This window comes from Conger conger, chromosome 8 (assembly GCF_963514075.1).
Source record: "Conger conger chromosome 8, fConCon1.1, whole genome shotgun sequence".
NCBI lineage: Eukaryota > Metazoa > Chordata > Actinopteri > Anguilliformes > Congridae > Conger > Conger conger.
The window spans coordinates 17,926,366-17,941,445 of NC_083767.1; the positions used below are offsets into that span (position 1 = coordinate 17,926,366).

General features: G+C 40.2%; 1 protein-coding gene across 1 annotated transcript; it reads left to right on the top strand.

Moving 5' to 3' along the window:
* The first annotated feature begins 2,415 nt into the window (after positions 1-2,415).
* LOC133135161 (putative methyltransferase NSUN7) lies at positions 2,416-10,106 on the top strand. Its single transcript, XM_061251957.1, has 12 exons — positions 2,416-2,538; positions 2,768-3,025; positions 4,505-4,560; positions 4,959-5,086; positions 5,680-5,832; positions 6,531-6,585; positions 7,184-7,391; positions 7,823-7,966; positions 8,226-8,327; positions 8,711-8,813; positions 9,389-9,509; positions 9,999-10,106. The coding sequence occupies exons 1-12, from the start codon at positions 2,532-2,534 to the stop codon at positions 10,104-10,106; spliced, it is 1,443 nt and encodes a 480-aa protein (XP_061107941.1). The 5' UTR covers positions 2,416-2,531.
* The last annotated feature ends 4,974 nt before the right edge of the window (positions 10,107-15,080 follow it).

The following is a 15,080-nucleotide window of genomic DNA, read 5'->3' on the forward strand; positions in this document are numbered from 1 at the left end:
AGCCATCATTGGGATGAGAAAGGAATTAATTTAATGAGCTGTTTTGAGCATTTTCATCAATTCATATTTCTCGGTGAAATTACTCATGTTTATGCATCTGTGCTGGTGTCTTGTTTTGCACAAAGGACCTGAATAAAGTGAGAAATTGTTGTCTCAAATTAGAAAATATATTATCAGCCATCAGAAACCTTGTATAGAAGCAACACAAAATCACAATTAAAGGAATGCAACAATACAATGGTTTATTTAAAGTTTCAATAGTTTATTTTAGTTAAATACTAGTTTACTAAAACAGATTATAATTTAGTTCATTTCAGGTTTTTAGCGATTTATATTGGGTATATCAACTATTATTATGGGTTGATATACCCATTTATCAACCCATAATCATAGTTCCACACTGCACTGGAGACATTAGTATTACATTCAGGTTTTTCATAATCTGACCATTATTTTTTCAGGCAAGTACATTTGTTTTCGCTACAATGTACATTTACCTTCTAACAACACCCTACAAATAATATGTTCTGTCCACAGAAAGTTCACTTTTGGAGAGGAGTTTTATGAATCCATGGTTGTGAAGTTACATTGTGATCTCTAATCGCATGACAGTAGATGGTGCTAGCACCCTTCTTCAACAGCAAATTCCTAGCAGCCAGTACACTGCGTTTGAACAGGGCCCTTTCAGATTTGCTCTTTACAAAAACAATATTCTATCAGTGGAAGATTCCCACTCCTCTCAAAGTTGTCCATAGCCCTTTGGTTTGAGCAAATCCACTATTTTCTTAATCTATTTCCCAGGTTTAGAATAGATTAAGAACAGTAAGCATAGTAAGAATAGATTCGCTTCCAATTCAGTCATAAATTGAACATTATTATGAGCAATTTACAATAGAGTAGAACCGATCAGGAAAGATGTTCCTGAACCCACTGTGCCCCCTACTGGCCTAGCAATACCTCATGCTTTTTCACGCAGGTCAAAACTGTAAAACTGCAGTTTTACACGAGAATGCACAGGGAAGTATAGCTTCTTGCTGATGTAAAATTGGCTGCCCATTTGTTTTCGTCGGACCCAGATTTGTGTGTCAAGAAGGATTTTAGATACTACCCAAAATCCTACCGATTTTAGTTACTTTGACAAGTTGACCTGCTGCTTTACAATGCTCGGTTCCATGGCCTTCTGAGGTTTGTGGTCTAAAGCATGAAGCGCAGACTGAAGACTGATCTCTTCAGGCTACACCTTTCCCTCCCCAACTCACAATCACCGTGATTAGCCTTAGACCGTAATGGCACTTATGTATAGATATCGTTACTTGTATATGTATTGTTGTTTTTATTGGCTGTTGTATTGTTGTATTCTAGCTGCCAACTGTGGTATGCTAGTTTGAAAGTTGATTGTACTCTTCAAGGGTTCTGAATTTCTGTATGTTTACACTAGGACTCGGAACTGTACTGTCCTCTCAGGTCCACTTTTGCACTTGTTCTTGTGTTTGATTTGCACTTTGTTGTACGTCGCTCTGGATAAGAGCGTCTGCCACGTAATGTAATGTAAAAATACGCTTAAAGGAACTACAAAGCAGCTCGTAAAATGGCAATTTCCCTCCACATGTTGAACCTGTGTATATTACCAAACTATTGAAAAAAATGGGGTTTTTTTTGGTCGGATATTATGGATACCCAACCTGTGTTCATGGAATGGCACGGCTTCCTATGTCAACATGCTGGATACAGACGCATTTAGAACAGCGACATGCCGTGAAGTCGCAACGTTGAGTGGAGCGTATTCTATTTACAGTATATGCTAGTACACCAAAGTTCTTTCACATGTGCTATTGAGATACAGAACACATAACCAGCACATACAGTACTATATACTCTACTAGGCTACATGTCTCGCCATCTCGATATGAAACAATTTAATACATGAATAAACACGGGCTTTTTTAGTTTTCCTGCCAGGAAAGAAACCTGCTGAAATCTCTATAAAGCAATTATTGCTCCTCACAGGTGAACACCGCCAATATTGTGCAGTGGTTTCATCCGAAATAGATATTTCAACATGATTCTTCAGTAGAATCGTGTTATAACTGTAAGAATATAGTAGCTGTGGAAGTGTCCACAGTAGCTACATTCGGTGGCAAATCATTATCTAATTCCTGTTACTATCGTTTTGTATCTGGTAACAATAAGGTAGGCGTATCAATAAATTGACTAGAATGGAACAAACACAATAGCGAACATGAAAACACATGATTTGATCTGACCCAAACAAATCGAAAGATCGAAGCAACTCGAACTGGCTGTTACGCGTACATCATTCCTGATTGGCCGAGCTGCTGTTGGAATATTATGAATATTATCGAACGTGTGGGCTACTTTTACCTGTGACTTAACACCACTAGTACCTTTACTACATGGAACCAGATAAAGGTCCGTTATCAGTGGAACGTTTGCATTTAGCCATTTACGAAATTAGTACAAAATCTCCGGACTTCTCCGAAGACTTATTTTATTAAGCTCTTATTGCAACGATGTCAGGTACAGTATAGGGAACTGTACTAATGTATTACCCTATGTTATACTAGTGCATTACTTCCATCATGTATTACGGTTCTTGGGTGGAAAAATTCAGCTTACATGCATTTTGAACATACATTTTCTATTTTGGGAATTGTGCTGAGCAAGGCATTCTCAGAAGTAGCCTAGCCTCACCATTGAAAAGGGCTCAATAATGAAAGATGGTTTCCATTTCTCCCTGCATCATCAGAAGGGACTCAGACCTGTCAGACCAAGAAGCTGATGATACAGCGCCCCAAAGATCCCGTCGGGCCCCAGATAAATGACGTGGGATTCGCAGATCATGTTTACATCCAAGCAGCCGCAATCTTCCAAAACAGTCACGTGGAAAAACCTGAAGACCAGAAGCTGGTTGACTATGGAAAGAAAGGAAACATTTGGATGCCTGAGGAAAGAGATGAGGAGTCATGTCTCTTAGCCTATGAGCTGGCATTCAACAGCCTCAAATGTATGCGGTACTGTTATATATACTAAAAATGATTGCATTTTCTAGAATATATTTAGATTAATGGTGCACATTGCTTGTGCAGCATGCAAAACCAGCTAGGTTAGTTAGTTTCACTCTAACTTGTCCCTCTACGGGCTTGGCATCGCTCCAAGTTCCAAGTTGCATTCCTTGTTTATTTAAAAGTGGCTCAGAAAATGGCTCTGTTGAGTACTGTATAAATAGTTACAAATCACTTTGCAAGGGGCTTGATTGGGTTTTATATTACAGGCGTGAGGATTACCATAAAAACTATTTTATTACCAGATAAGCCATTTGTGAAATTAATTTTTTTAAAGCATCAATTATGGTGAGATTTCAACAGGTATTTGATGGTCCGGAAGAAGCATCCGGAGAATACACTGTGATGCTCTAGTGTCTATGTAGAGCTCATTAATCCTGTGTGAGCAAATGAGCATCTGCTACAGAGTGTGGCATTACCACCCATGAGGCAGAGGAAGGGTCTCATTCACTTACTGTAGCTTATAAAGTGGGCTTATTTTGCAAAGTTGGCCGTTAGTATATATTAATGTGATGCAGAAATTACTAGGATAGATGCATAGAACTTGACACAACCCTAGATCAATTACAACCCTCCAAATCAATACACAGACTGTATACAGTAATCTGTTATCTGTGGAACCAATAATGAGATATTGGTGGTTAAACTCACAGAAGCATAATTGCCATGGAGAAAAAATAAGTCCTCGGAGCCAAAAACAAAACAAGACAGCTGTAATTAAAATGATTTACTGTACATATGAAAGAATGGGGCACAGTGCTGCAGTGGGTAGTATTGTCTCACAGTAAGATAGTAACGAGTTTGAATCCTGGCTGAGGGAGTTCCTGCATGGAGTTTGAATGTTCGCTCCATGTATGTGGATTTCCTCTGGGTACCTCTGGTTTTCTTCCACAGTTCCTGGAGTCTAAAGTGTCCGTTGCATATGAATGTGTGAGTGAATTGTGTGTGGGCCCTGTGATGGATTAGTAACCTATCCATTGCCTTTTGCCCAATGTATTCTTGGATAGGCTTCAGCTCTGGAGGGCAGAACATATGGCATATGATACCACATATGGATAGGGATTTTATTTGACAAAAACCAGTCAATTTTCGTAAGATATTTAGATGACTACCAATGTACCAGGTCTGAATGTATAGTTAACATATATTAAATAATGGCAATTTATAGGTTATTCATGGAACCAGACAGCTTCCTGACTGCAGTGGACAAGCTTGGTTTTTTTGGACAAAGGTTATTTTCAGTGTAATGGGTCTAAACTATTTAACCTATAATCATGTCGCTTATTAGTTTATCATCGTATGCCATATAAATTAGTTAAAGTATTTGACTGATTTTACCTGATGATAAGAGTAAATGATTTGTCTATTTATTCATTAATGCATTCTGCCACTTTAAACTCATTTTGCTGTGTCCTTCACAGACCAAGACCTTCTTGAATCTATAATTGCCTGCTGCATGGTCATCTCTTATTCTGTGGTGAGAATGGAACCCAATATCTAATTTTTTTGGGGGAATGCAATTGCACGTCAGGCAAAGGGTGATTATTTTATGATCATCTCTCTAGAAAAGTAAAGGAACACTTACTGTCCACAAATTAAGAAGTTCATCTTCTCCATTTAAGTGAAGGAATATTTGCATACATAGTTATATGCAGCATACTGACCCTCTGATTAACAAAATATTGATGAGTTACGCACTTTAGTTCGAGTATGCACAGGGACTGTAGTAGACCGAAGCATCAGTTAATATAAGTGTCTGGCTTCAGTTCTGGGTTGGGATTTACAGATGAAATGGAGACACTTCCCCTGGATTGTTTTAATAACATGTAAAGTTCATCTTCTGTCCCCTAAGTTAAATTAATCTCTTTCCAATAGCCAGAAGACCTGATGAGCCTGGTGGTAGTGATGCTGTTTGACTTCCAGGATCGAAAGTTTGTGAAGCGAAGGCGGCTTCAGCGTGAGAAGCTGCCGGATGTCTTCACCGTGGAGGACTGTCTCTTCAGGTCAGTGGAAGAGCATATTCCAGGCACCAAAGGAGAACTCCTGCACACAAGTACCTCGAGTGTGCTGTTTTTCTATTATCCACCTTGCTTCCTCATTCTCTTCTTTTGGATTTCCCTCAAGCAAACATCAATGGATGTCAATATGTGACAAAATCTTAATGTAAAATGTATGCAGTTTAGCCTGCCTTGTTTTGGGCGTCATGTGGTACACATTTCAAAATCTTGTAATTTCAATTATGCATGGCAGCATCTTTGTTACAGATAGTTACACCTTTGCAAACTAAATGATGGTCTGACATTATTTAATTTATGTAGCTGTGGTCCTCAAACAAATATGAATAGAACCAAAGCCTTTGTGGTAATCTCAAGATTTAAAGGAGAAAAAAGAAAACACACACACTGGCAAAAATATTTGAGTGCAATGTGAAGTCTTACTCGTTGTGACTGCATTCAGTAGCTGTGCAGTTAACCTCGCTTGTCTTACATGCCAACTACAGGTGTGAGCTTATCTATAATACAGCAAGAAATTGCATATCAGCCAGGGTCTGTTTGGTTAGCATCGACCTCTAATACCTCTATCATTGACACTGCAGATTTAAGACAAAGCTGGCAGCTTCCCTGGCTCGCATACGGATCAAATTTAACCTGCTGAACATCGAATATGTTCTGCCTGAAATTGTAAAGCAGAGGCAGAAGAGGGCCAAGTCTCTGCTGTTATACGCCTGGGTCAACACCCAGAAAACCAGGTCAGTTCTCTTCTCTGTCCATTCCGTCATGTCTTGTTGGGCTGTGATAAATTCTCAGCTTTGTCAAGTTCTCTGCCTCAGCCACATACTGATATCGTTAATGAAAAATGATTCCATAACCTGGCAGAATGATTTCTTTGAATACGGCACTTTGCCATTTTTACAAAATGGTCCTGTGTGAGAGAATAATCATGCTTCCTGGACCATAAAGGCACAGTGCTCCATTAACACAAGTGTGCCTTTGTGCGCAATGAAGGCAGATACTGAGATACTGTTGACTGATTGCTCTGAATCAAAGTGAGAAAAAGAAAATGATCTTTTCCAGTGCTTTAAAATGACTGGATTTGTAAAATGTAAAATTGACAAATGAGAAACTATAACAGAAGTTTACAGTACTCCAGGCTGCAGAAGGTACTGTGTATTTACACCCAATCCACCTAACTGATGGACATTTCTGTGCTTTCTGTGTTTCTGAAGTCTCATACAAATGAAATCTTTATCAGCTTGAAACAGTTCTTATGTACTTACTATTTTATATTACTGTGTGTGTTATTTATTGCTCAGCACTGTGCTGCTGTATTTATTTTATTGTTCTCTCTTCATTAAAAGTTATTAATAAATTTAATATCTATGAAATTCCAAAATATTTTTAAATATTAGTAGGCAGACTGTGATTTTTTTGTTGTTAATCTCTGCAGTCTTGAAGATGTGAAGGGTTCACTGACTAGTGAGGGATTTTCAGAGGCAAGTTCAGTACGGCAGTTGCAGGGACCTGCTTTCTGTCTTGACGCACACTGCGAAGATTTGCTTGTTTTTGCTCCACACTACAAAGAACAGTTAAGCAAGACAGAACTTGCAAAAGACTACAAGCTCATTATTGAGGTAGGTGGCGCTAGCGTGTGTTCATAGGTTCTGTTTAGGGTGTCAAAGTGGGAGGCTGACTTCTCCTATGACTCAACAAATGCAATTTGTGATATTGTTTATTAACATACTAATATAGCTGGCCTTTGTTATAATAACATAGCAATATGATGCTAGCAATTTGCTAATGACAATAGGAGTCATTAGTTGCTATAACAGTATAATTTAGCAAATAACTGAGAGTAAAGGTCAGTTTATAGTCCAACGACAGAGCGGCGCTGGACTGAAATCGCAGAATGTTCCTGAACGTCCTATTGTCGCCCGACGTGTGGTTGTTGTCTCCAGTCGCCCAGAGTATAAACCAAAGGTTGCTGCGACCAGTTATGTCTAATACACGTCGATGGTTTCAGCGATCCTAAGTCACTGGACAATAAACTGTAAAACATACTGTATGGCAAATGCTTATTCACTGTTACCGTCTTCTGTCCAGGACAAGCCCTGCAGCCTGCCGGTGAATGCCGCGCGCACCGTGTTGAGTCAGGATACGTGCGTGCTCATGACCGGCTGCTTCTCGGCTCTCACGGTCGCCCACATGGCCGCCGTGGCTTCCACGTGCTCCGCAAACGTCCTCGTCTGCGAGAGCAGAGAGGCCAGGAGAAAGGAGCTGAGGAACGTCCTCTTAAAGATGGCGTGTACAAGTAAGGCGTCCTTTCTCTGGACTCATTCTGTCTGTGACTGCTGCTGCATGCGTTTAAGGAACTGCAGTTGAAACGCTACCTTTTTATTAGTGTCACCTGCACTCATGCAAAGCCTGGTTTAAGATTTATCTGGTGAAATCTATAGTGTCTTTGCTGATACTAGCTTAAGACCGGAGCAATACATCGGTATGATTAGCAGGGACCCTGCAGTGACTCACATAAACTCCAGGATCATCTCTGATACCTTCATGAATGACTGAAAATAAGGGCCTTTTTGACCATGCAAATCTGATTAGAAGATCAATTGTACAGAGAAAGTCAGTATTAAGAATTGTACATGCCTTTCCATAAGAAAGGAGGTGGAGGTCTGTGCACTTGCTCTTCTGACCATTGGCTCTTTCAAGTCCTGGCGATGCATGACCTCTCCGCAGATGTAGAAGTAATCCCAAGAAATTTTCTGGATCTGGACCCAATGGAAGATGAGCTGGTGCGGGTCAGTGTCATCCTGATGATGCCCCAGTGCTCCCTGTCAGCTGTTAGCAACCCTGTGGAATTTATCGCCACAGAGAAGAGAGGTACGACCCTTCTCTGGAACCCACACTCCCTGAGACACTGTCACTCTACTCTACTACAAGTGCCTGACCAAACTGTGGCTCAACAATTGCACAGAGAACATGGTACAATAAGTAATGGCAGATGAGATGCATTTGAAGGTTTTCCCAGGAAAATGCTAAGGGCCTGATTTAGCCTGAAATTGAATTTTGAGGTTAGTGACCAGTTATGTGTGTTGAAGTGGGGGTGTGGGGTCTGACAGAAATTATGACTTGGTTGTAGATATGGACCTGCTACAGGACCTATCCCGTGGCTCAATCAGCCAAGGCAGGCTGAACAACCTAGTGGCCTGTCAGAAACAGGAAATCAAACATGCACTGAAAGGTATGTACAAGACTATCTGATTTCAATGAGTGAAGTTTCCTTGCTTCTTCTTTTTTAGAATCATGAGAAGATTAGCTATAAATTACTTTTGGTTTGCAGAGATTTCTTTTATACATTATTGAGAAGCCAGAGTTTATGGAAAATAATATAAAGTAAGGATTACTGTACCACCCATGGTGAGGGTGATTTGATCACAGAGCCATATAGCAAACAAGCCATATAGCCAAACAAGCACCTCAAAACACGAGCCTGGAAACACAACTATGGAAATATTCACAGGCAAATTATAATATTTTGTAGGATTGTTTTTATCATTCCTCATTTCTTTTCATGTGTGTGTGTGTGTGTGTGTGTGTGTGTATGTGTCTGTTTGGGCTAAATAGTTCCCAAGTCAACAGCTTTGGTGTACAGCACCTGGTCTTCCTACAGTGAGGAGAATGAGAAAGTCGTGCAGATGGCGGTGGGCTCCAAATCCCAGATTTACAGGCAATTATCTCCCGGTGTCACACCACTCATTTTAGGCTTAACTTACGTACAGTCAAGGAACCACCAGTATCTGGTGCTCTGTGTTCTACATGTCATATCTACATATACACGGCCTGGAACGATACAGTTTAAATAAGTCTTGTAAAATAGTGATTGGTTGGTCCCCTGTGGAGCATTAAAGATGGAATGGAACTAACTAGCAACAGTAGATGTGTTGGTTCTACAGTTGATGCATTTTCCACAGCAGCGCAGCTAGATCTTTTCTTGAAGGCATCACTGGCAACTAAAATGAAGGGGCACGGTACTGTAGGTGAAAGAGACAAGGAAAGGCAGAGATGAGGTAAACTCCAGAAGGGGAGGGGGTGCCTTTTCCATCCTGACCAAAGGATTACCGTGTTGTAAGATATGACTGGCATTGTGTGCTTCAGGGGAGTGCAGAGAATATACCGCGCTCCCATGAAAGGATAGCAGAGACTGCAACTGATATCTCTGGGCATTCCTGTTTGACGTATTATGTGCTTATGTGTGTGTGTATGTGTGGGTGTGTGTGTGTGTTTGTTTGTGTGCCCCAATAGACTGAGCGCTACAGGCCTGGCACTAGGCAGTCAAGACAATCTGGAGGACACCAAAGACATATTTGTGCTGGAAGCGTCTGCAGAGAGCAATGGTGGTTTTGTGTCAGTGATGACCAGGGTGGTGAGTACAGACTTGTACAGACTTGTAGTCCTTGCCATTCTCATTTACATCAGTTTTAATATACTCTAGGCCATCACTTTAGCATATAGGCCAAACCACTGAGGATCTACAGGAAACAGTAATAACCAAGTATGGTGATTGGTTTATATTTTCTTGCTATATTTCCTGGGTCCCTGTTGATAGCTGTAGAATTGCATGAGTCAGCCACTACTTTAGAAAAATATTCGGTGACATACACTCAAAAGTGTTCAACCCTATCTAGTTGAAGCTTTCTTTGTCGGGAAAATGGTTCTTTGACTGGGAGCTCTCAGGCTTCATACCTATGATAAAGGGCACCATAAAGAACTAAAAAGGGTTCCTCTATAGAGACAAGAGAGTGTGTTTCTTGCATTTATTGTATTTCAAATTAATGTTTTGATTCATTTTAATAATGAAAATACTAATTGAGTGGCTTGCATCAGGCTTAATTGCTCCTCCTCATTTAAACAGGGAGCCTCAGTCACCACCCCAGGAATACCCCAGACTCCTACCACTGCACCCAGCATTAACAAAGCCCAGAGCCAGAAGCCAGCAGGGAAAAGGAAAAAAAGGAGATAGTGAGAAAGCAGGCTTCCATAAGCCCTCCACCGAGTAGGGCAGAGATAAAGAAGTAATTCCGCTAAACCTCCCTCTACAACCAAAACCTCCACCCTGTATCATGTTCAGAAAAAAACAGAGACAGTGGAGAGGTGAATTATCACCAGCTAGTGAACCACTTTCCCCCATGTCCCATCTCCTCCAATGAGCCTTCAAAAGTGAAAAGGCCCACCCTGCCCTGGTGGTCTGATCACCCATGGAGCCTGCCCTGAGGATTCTCACCCCTGTGCTACAGACAACAAGCTTTGGTCTGCTGCCTGCGCCTCTACAGACCAGGAACCAGAGAAACTGATCCCTCCTACACAGTCCAGGAGCTCCTCCCCCCACTACCGGCGATGTTTAGTGGTCTGTGATCACGCTCGTGGCCACCCCCTCTGCTAACGACCACAAGCTTTGGTTTCCTGCCTCCTCCACTATAGACCAGGAACCAATGTAACTGACATGTCCTCTGTAGTCCAAGAGCTCCCCGCCCCCACTACCTGTGATGTATAGGGATCTGAGGTGATGGTCACACCTTCCAGCGCTTCTGCATCTTCATCTCCAATACAGGGAACCTCCAACATGGTGACCCTAAATGCAAAACACTGCAGACTTGCTCCAGCCTTCCACTGTGTTGCTCCTAGAACCCACCATCTAAATTCATCCGACAAGACCAGGGTAAGAGTTGAAATTTGTGTTAACAGAAGTCATTGTAGCTTTAAATTCAGCCATCCTCAATTTTAAATTCAGGTATGGAAGCTATTTTGTACCATATAGCATTGACAAACAACCACATTGAATTTTGAAAACTCATTGAATTCTAAAAATATAAATTATGAATCAACAACGCCTTACATATAGTTAATTGTTCAAAACAAATATAAAATCAGAAAAGCTAATACAATCAGTAAATCATATATTGTCATTTATTAACAGTAAAATTAAATCTTAATTATTTAATTAAACATGACTGATTAAGCTAAATCAAAGCCATTAGAAATTGCAGTAAGAAGAATAGGTGGCAGCTTTCCTCAAGAGCTTGTGCATAACATCAGAAGGAGTAAACTTTCACAATACATTTATACAGCTTCTATGAGTATGTAGCAATATATAATAAATTATGATAGCTCAATGGTGTATTACCTTTTTTGAGGCACAGGACAGATTATTAACTCCACTTATATAATTTCGATTCCAGTGCAACTCATGACACATGCATCCCACTCGCTTTGCATGAGAAATCTTCTAAAAGGAATGGGCAATTAATCACAGATAATACCATTCAGATAAGTAATTAATTCATGATCAATTTACAAACAGTAACACTCAAATGACAAAATAATGTGAACTGTATTTTATGTTATTTTATTATACTAAATCACATTACTATTGCACAAAATAGCAATTAGCAACTTAGAAGTTTAGAAGTTTTCGAAATTTGGCAAAATTATTCACAAATATGAGGAAGCATTTCGTCACACAGAGAGTAGATGTTGTGTGGAATAGCTTGCCAGGTCATCTAGTAGTGGCGGAAACTGGAGGTGCTAGGTACCAACTAGTTTGTAGTAAACGGTGTGCACTAGTGGCATTATTTGGGTGAATGGTCTATTTTCATCATCATATTATGTAACTGTATGCAATGCTACAGTATGTCATCTCCATGTCTCAATTACAATTATTTTCTTCATCATTCTCTGTTTACAGAAACTCAGTGTGGGTGTCACTGATAATTGTGTATACTGGAAGCCACCGCCATGTTTCCTGACTGATTGCTATGCAGAGGCACAAATAGCAGTGACCAGTGGATTTGATGGTGGAGTGTGTTGATACGTGTAACATTGCAGAAGAGGAAGTGTCGATGGGAAGATGGTGGTCTGGGAAGACGGCCCAGGATCTACCTTGTCGGAGCAATTTGCTGAAATGGTGTTCATCAGGAAGGGGAGGAACCAGCTTCAGTGGCTGTGTCGTATCAGTTGCTCCCGGGCTTGGTGGGTTCTGGCCTGCCTTTCGGAACCCTGTCTTCACCCGTCTTTGGTGGCAGCCTGGGAGTATGCATGTCTCAAGATGGAAAAGAACTACCTTTTCTCCCTGTGAGATTTTCTTCAATAGATCAAACACAATCATTTCCAAGGATGTGAGTTCTTTGTACTGAGAAGAAGATGTTATGCTTTTATGCTTTTTTTCATGGACAGACAGGTACGATGAGCAATGCTGTGTGACGAAATGGTGAAGCTATTCCCCATCCAAAGGGGAATACTTGCTGTTTTTATATTTTTGTCTCTTCTTCTTGTTCATACACAACACAAACCACAATTAATATCAAGGCCAGGCTTGTGAACTAAACTATGCCGACTGTAGAAAGTCTTGTCGTCTCCTCTGACCTCTCTCACGCCCACAGAACTGCTGCTCACTGGATGTTTTTTGTTTTTCACACCATTCTCTGCAAATTCTAGAGAATGCTGTGTGTGAAAATCCTAGATCAGCAGTTTCTGAGATACTCAAACCATCCTGTCTGGCACCAACAATCATTCCATTTGAACTCACTCATCATATCATATTTCATATTTCTTCCCCATTCTGTCTGAAAAACATCTGAATCTCCAAATTTGTCCAAATTTGGCATAAACTTATAAATTACTTTCAATTTGGGGTTAGTTGTGAGCTGCACACTTCCAACATTTAAATGAATAAATTGATAAAATGTTTCAGTTATTTGCTGCTCCAGCCTCAGATATGCTAGATAATTCTTGTCAGACCTGGATGCTCACAGCAAATATGACAAAAACAAAACTTGTGCTATTTTTTAAAAGTCCTATGAAAGCACATTTCAACAGGACAATTGCCAAGATCACTGGGGTGATTTAGCTTGACAGTAAATAACCTATTAAAGAAAGGTTTCACATAATGTTATGACATTGTGTTCTTTGGTAGTGTGGAGTCTTCTCACAGATGCAGATTTGCAAAAACATCAAGTTCAAAGGAAAATGTATCTTCAGTAGCTTGGAACTCAGAAAATGCCCCTATTAAATAGCCAAAGGCCACAAATCAGGGACCTATTTATAAGCTTCTCCAAATAGCCCAGACAGCCTAACATTTAAGAAGAGTCATCCTCCAGCATTCAGTGTCCACTGTTTATCTGCTGCCTTTAGAAGTTGCATTTCAAAGGCATGAAAATATGGATTGCAGCTTTCTTATTGAATACTCCATATTTTGTACTATGTAAGTTCTGAATAATAATATTGCTCAGTATTTACATTAAATATTCATAGGATCCATTATTAACCCATTGTTGCTGTGTTTGTGTCATTTTGCCTTTTCTTTTTGTCATAATAAATGAGCTAATCACGAAGTGATCTTAGTAGAGAGAGAGAGTTTGAGTTTTAAGCCACCTTTACAGTGACACTGCAATTAAATATCACAGCAGATCAAACAAAATTGAAAACAAGAAAATTACAAAAGGAAAACCCAAGTAGCCAACACAAAACAAAACACAGAAACACAACATGCAAACATAACAAAGAAGAGAAAAGAGGAAAAGTGGAAAATAAAAGGTTCACAGGGGACGACGCAGCTCTCTCTTTTCTTGGATGGCACAAAGCACGCCCCCAAACTCCCACTCTTCCAGGTTTCCTACTAGCCGGTAGTAGGAATACTCTACTCTGAGCCATGCAGTAAGCAACCCCTAAACATCTTCACAGGGTCTATTGACCCCATCCCCCAAATAGGATTTTTCTGGGACTTCCATATCGCTAGCTTGGCTACTGCTGCCAAAAAATGTTTTATCAGTGTCTGTGAGAGAGAAAGAGGGAGAGCCTGGAAATTACCAAATGTATGTAACTTGTGCTTTTTGCCAAACACTGATCTCGTATGTTGTTTGCATGAGAGGATTAAGAAACAAAATGGCCACCAGAGGGCAGTACAATCTGGACTATGGAGCATGAAGTTATCATACGAAACAATGTAATAATGAGGAATGGTGGATACAGTGGCGACAGACCATTCTATTCAGCTATTCTTTTTACCTGTAAAAAAATAACAGGGGTCATGATATGACTTCTGAAACAGCAGCATAATAGTAGTGAAACAAGAACTAAGCATAACAGTTCATAAGAGGGGAAATTTGCTGGTGCCATATCTGATATCATAAATATTTCCAAATTTACCTACAGTAAACCACATGCCCTGTACAAAGCTAGAGGACAATCATCACACTGATCACTCAGAACTGGACAAAGCCCCTCTGTATTCTCATGTGAAAATATGCATGTGGCTAAAAACGTGATGTGGCCGCCAAACACAGTATCAGAATAAATACAAGTAAAAGAATTCATAGATTCATATAAATAATCTATTACTGGTGTGGGAACACTGATGGATACAAGAGTAGCATCATCTCTTAAAAATAAAAAAGCTGTGTGTTACAACTGAAATAATTTGCTTTACTGTACTTCAACTGCAGTACATCCCAGCATCAGCAGAATAAAGTTGTGGAAAATCCCATAAAAACCCAATGCCACAATAGACTACCGCTTGTTCAAGCTGTGCTGCTTCCCCTTTTCCGATCACCACTTCTTCCTCTAACACTTTCTATTGACTTTGATATGCGCACCATGCACATCAAGCTTCTGAGACGCCAAAAGTAATCAGATCAGCATTATCTGTTCCGATTATCAATCTTTGAATGGGCACTACACAAGTCCAAATCAAGCAATGCAAAATATTACTAGGTGTCAAGCATTTTAATGAATAATATTGATGTTATTTACAGCAACAATGTTGCAATGACTGCTGTTTTTGCCAGGCACACACACTCTGAAAATTATCGCGACTATGTTTACATTGTTGGACGTATTTGACTGAAGGAGGGCAGGTGTAGTTTTGCACAGGTTTCTGGTTGTTGTATAACTGCCATAATGGTTTTGTGTTAGAGAAGCCTGTTGGAAGTCTTGGCTGCGT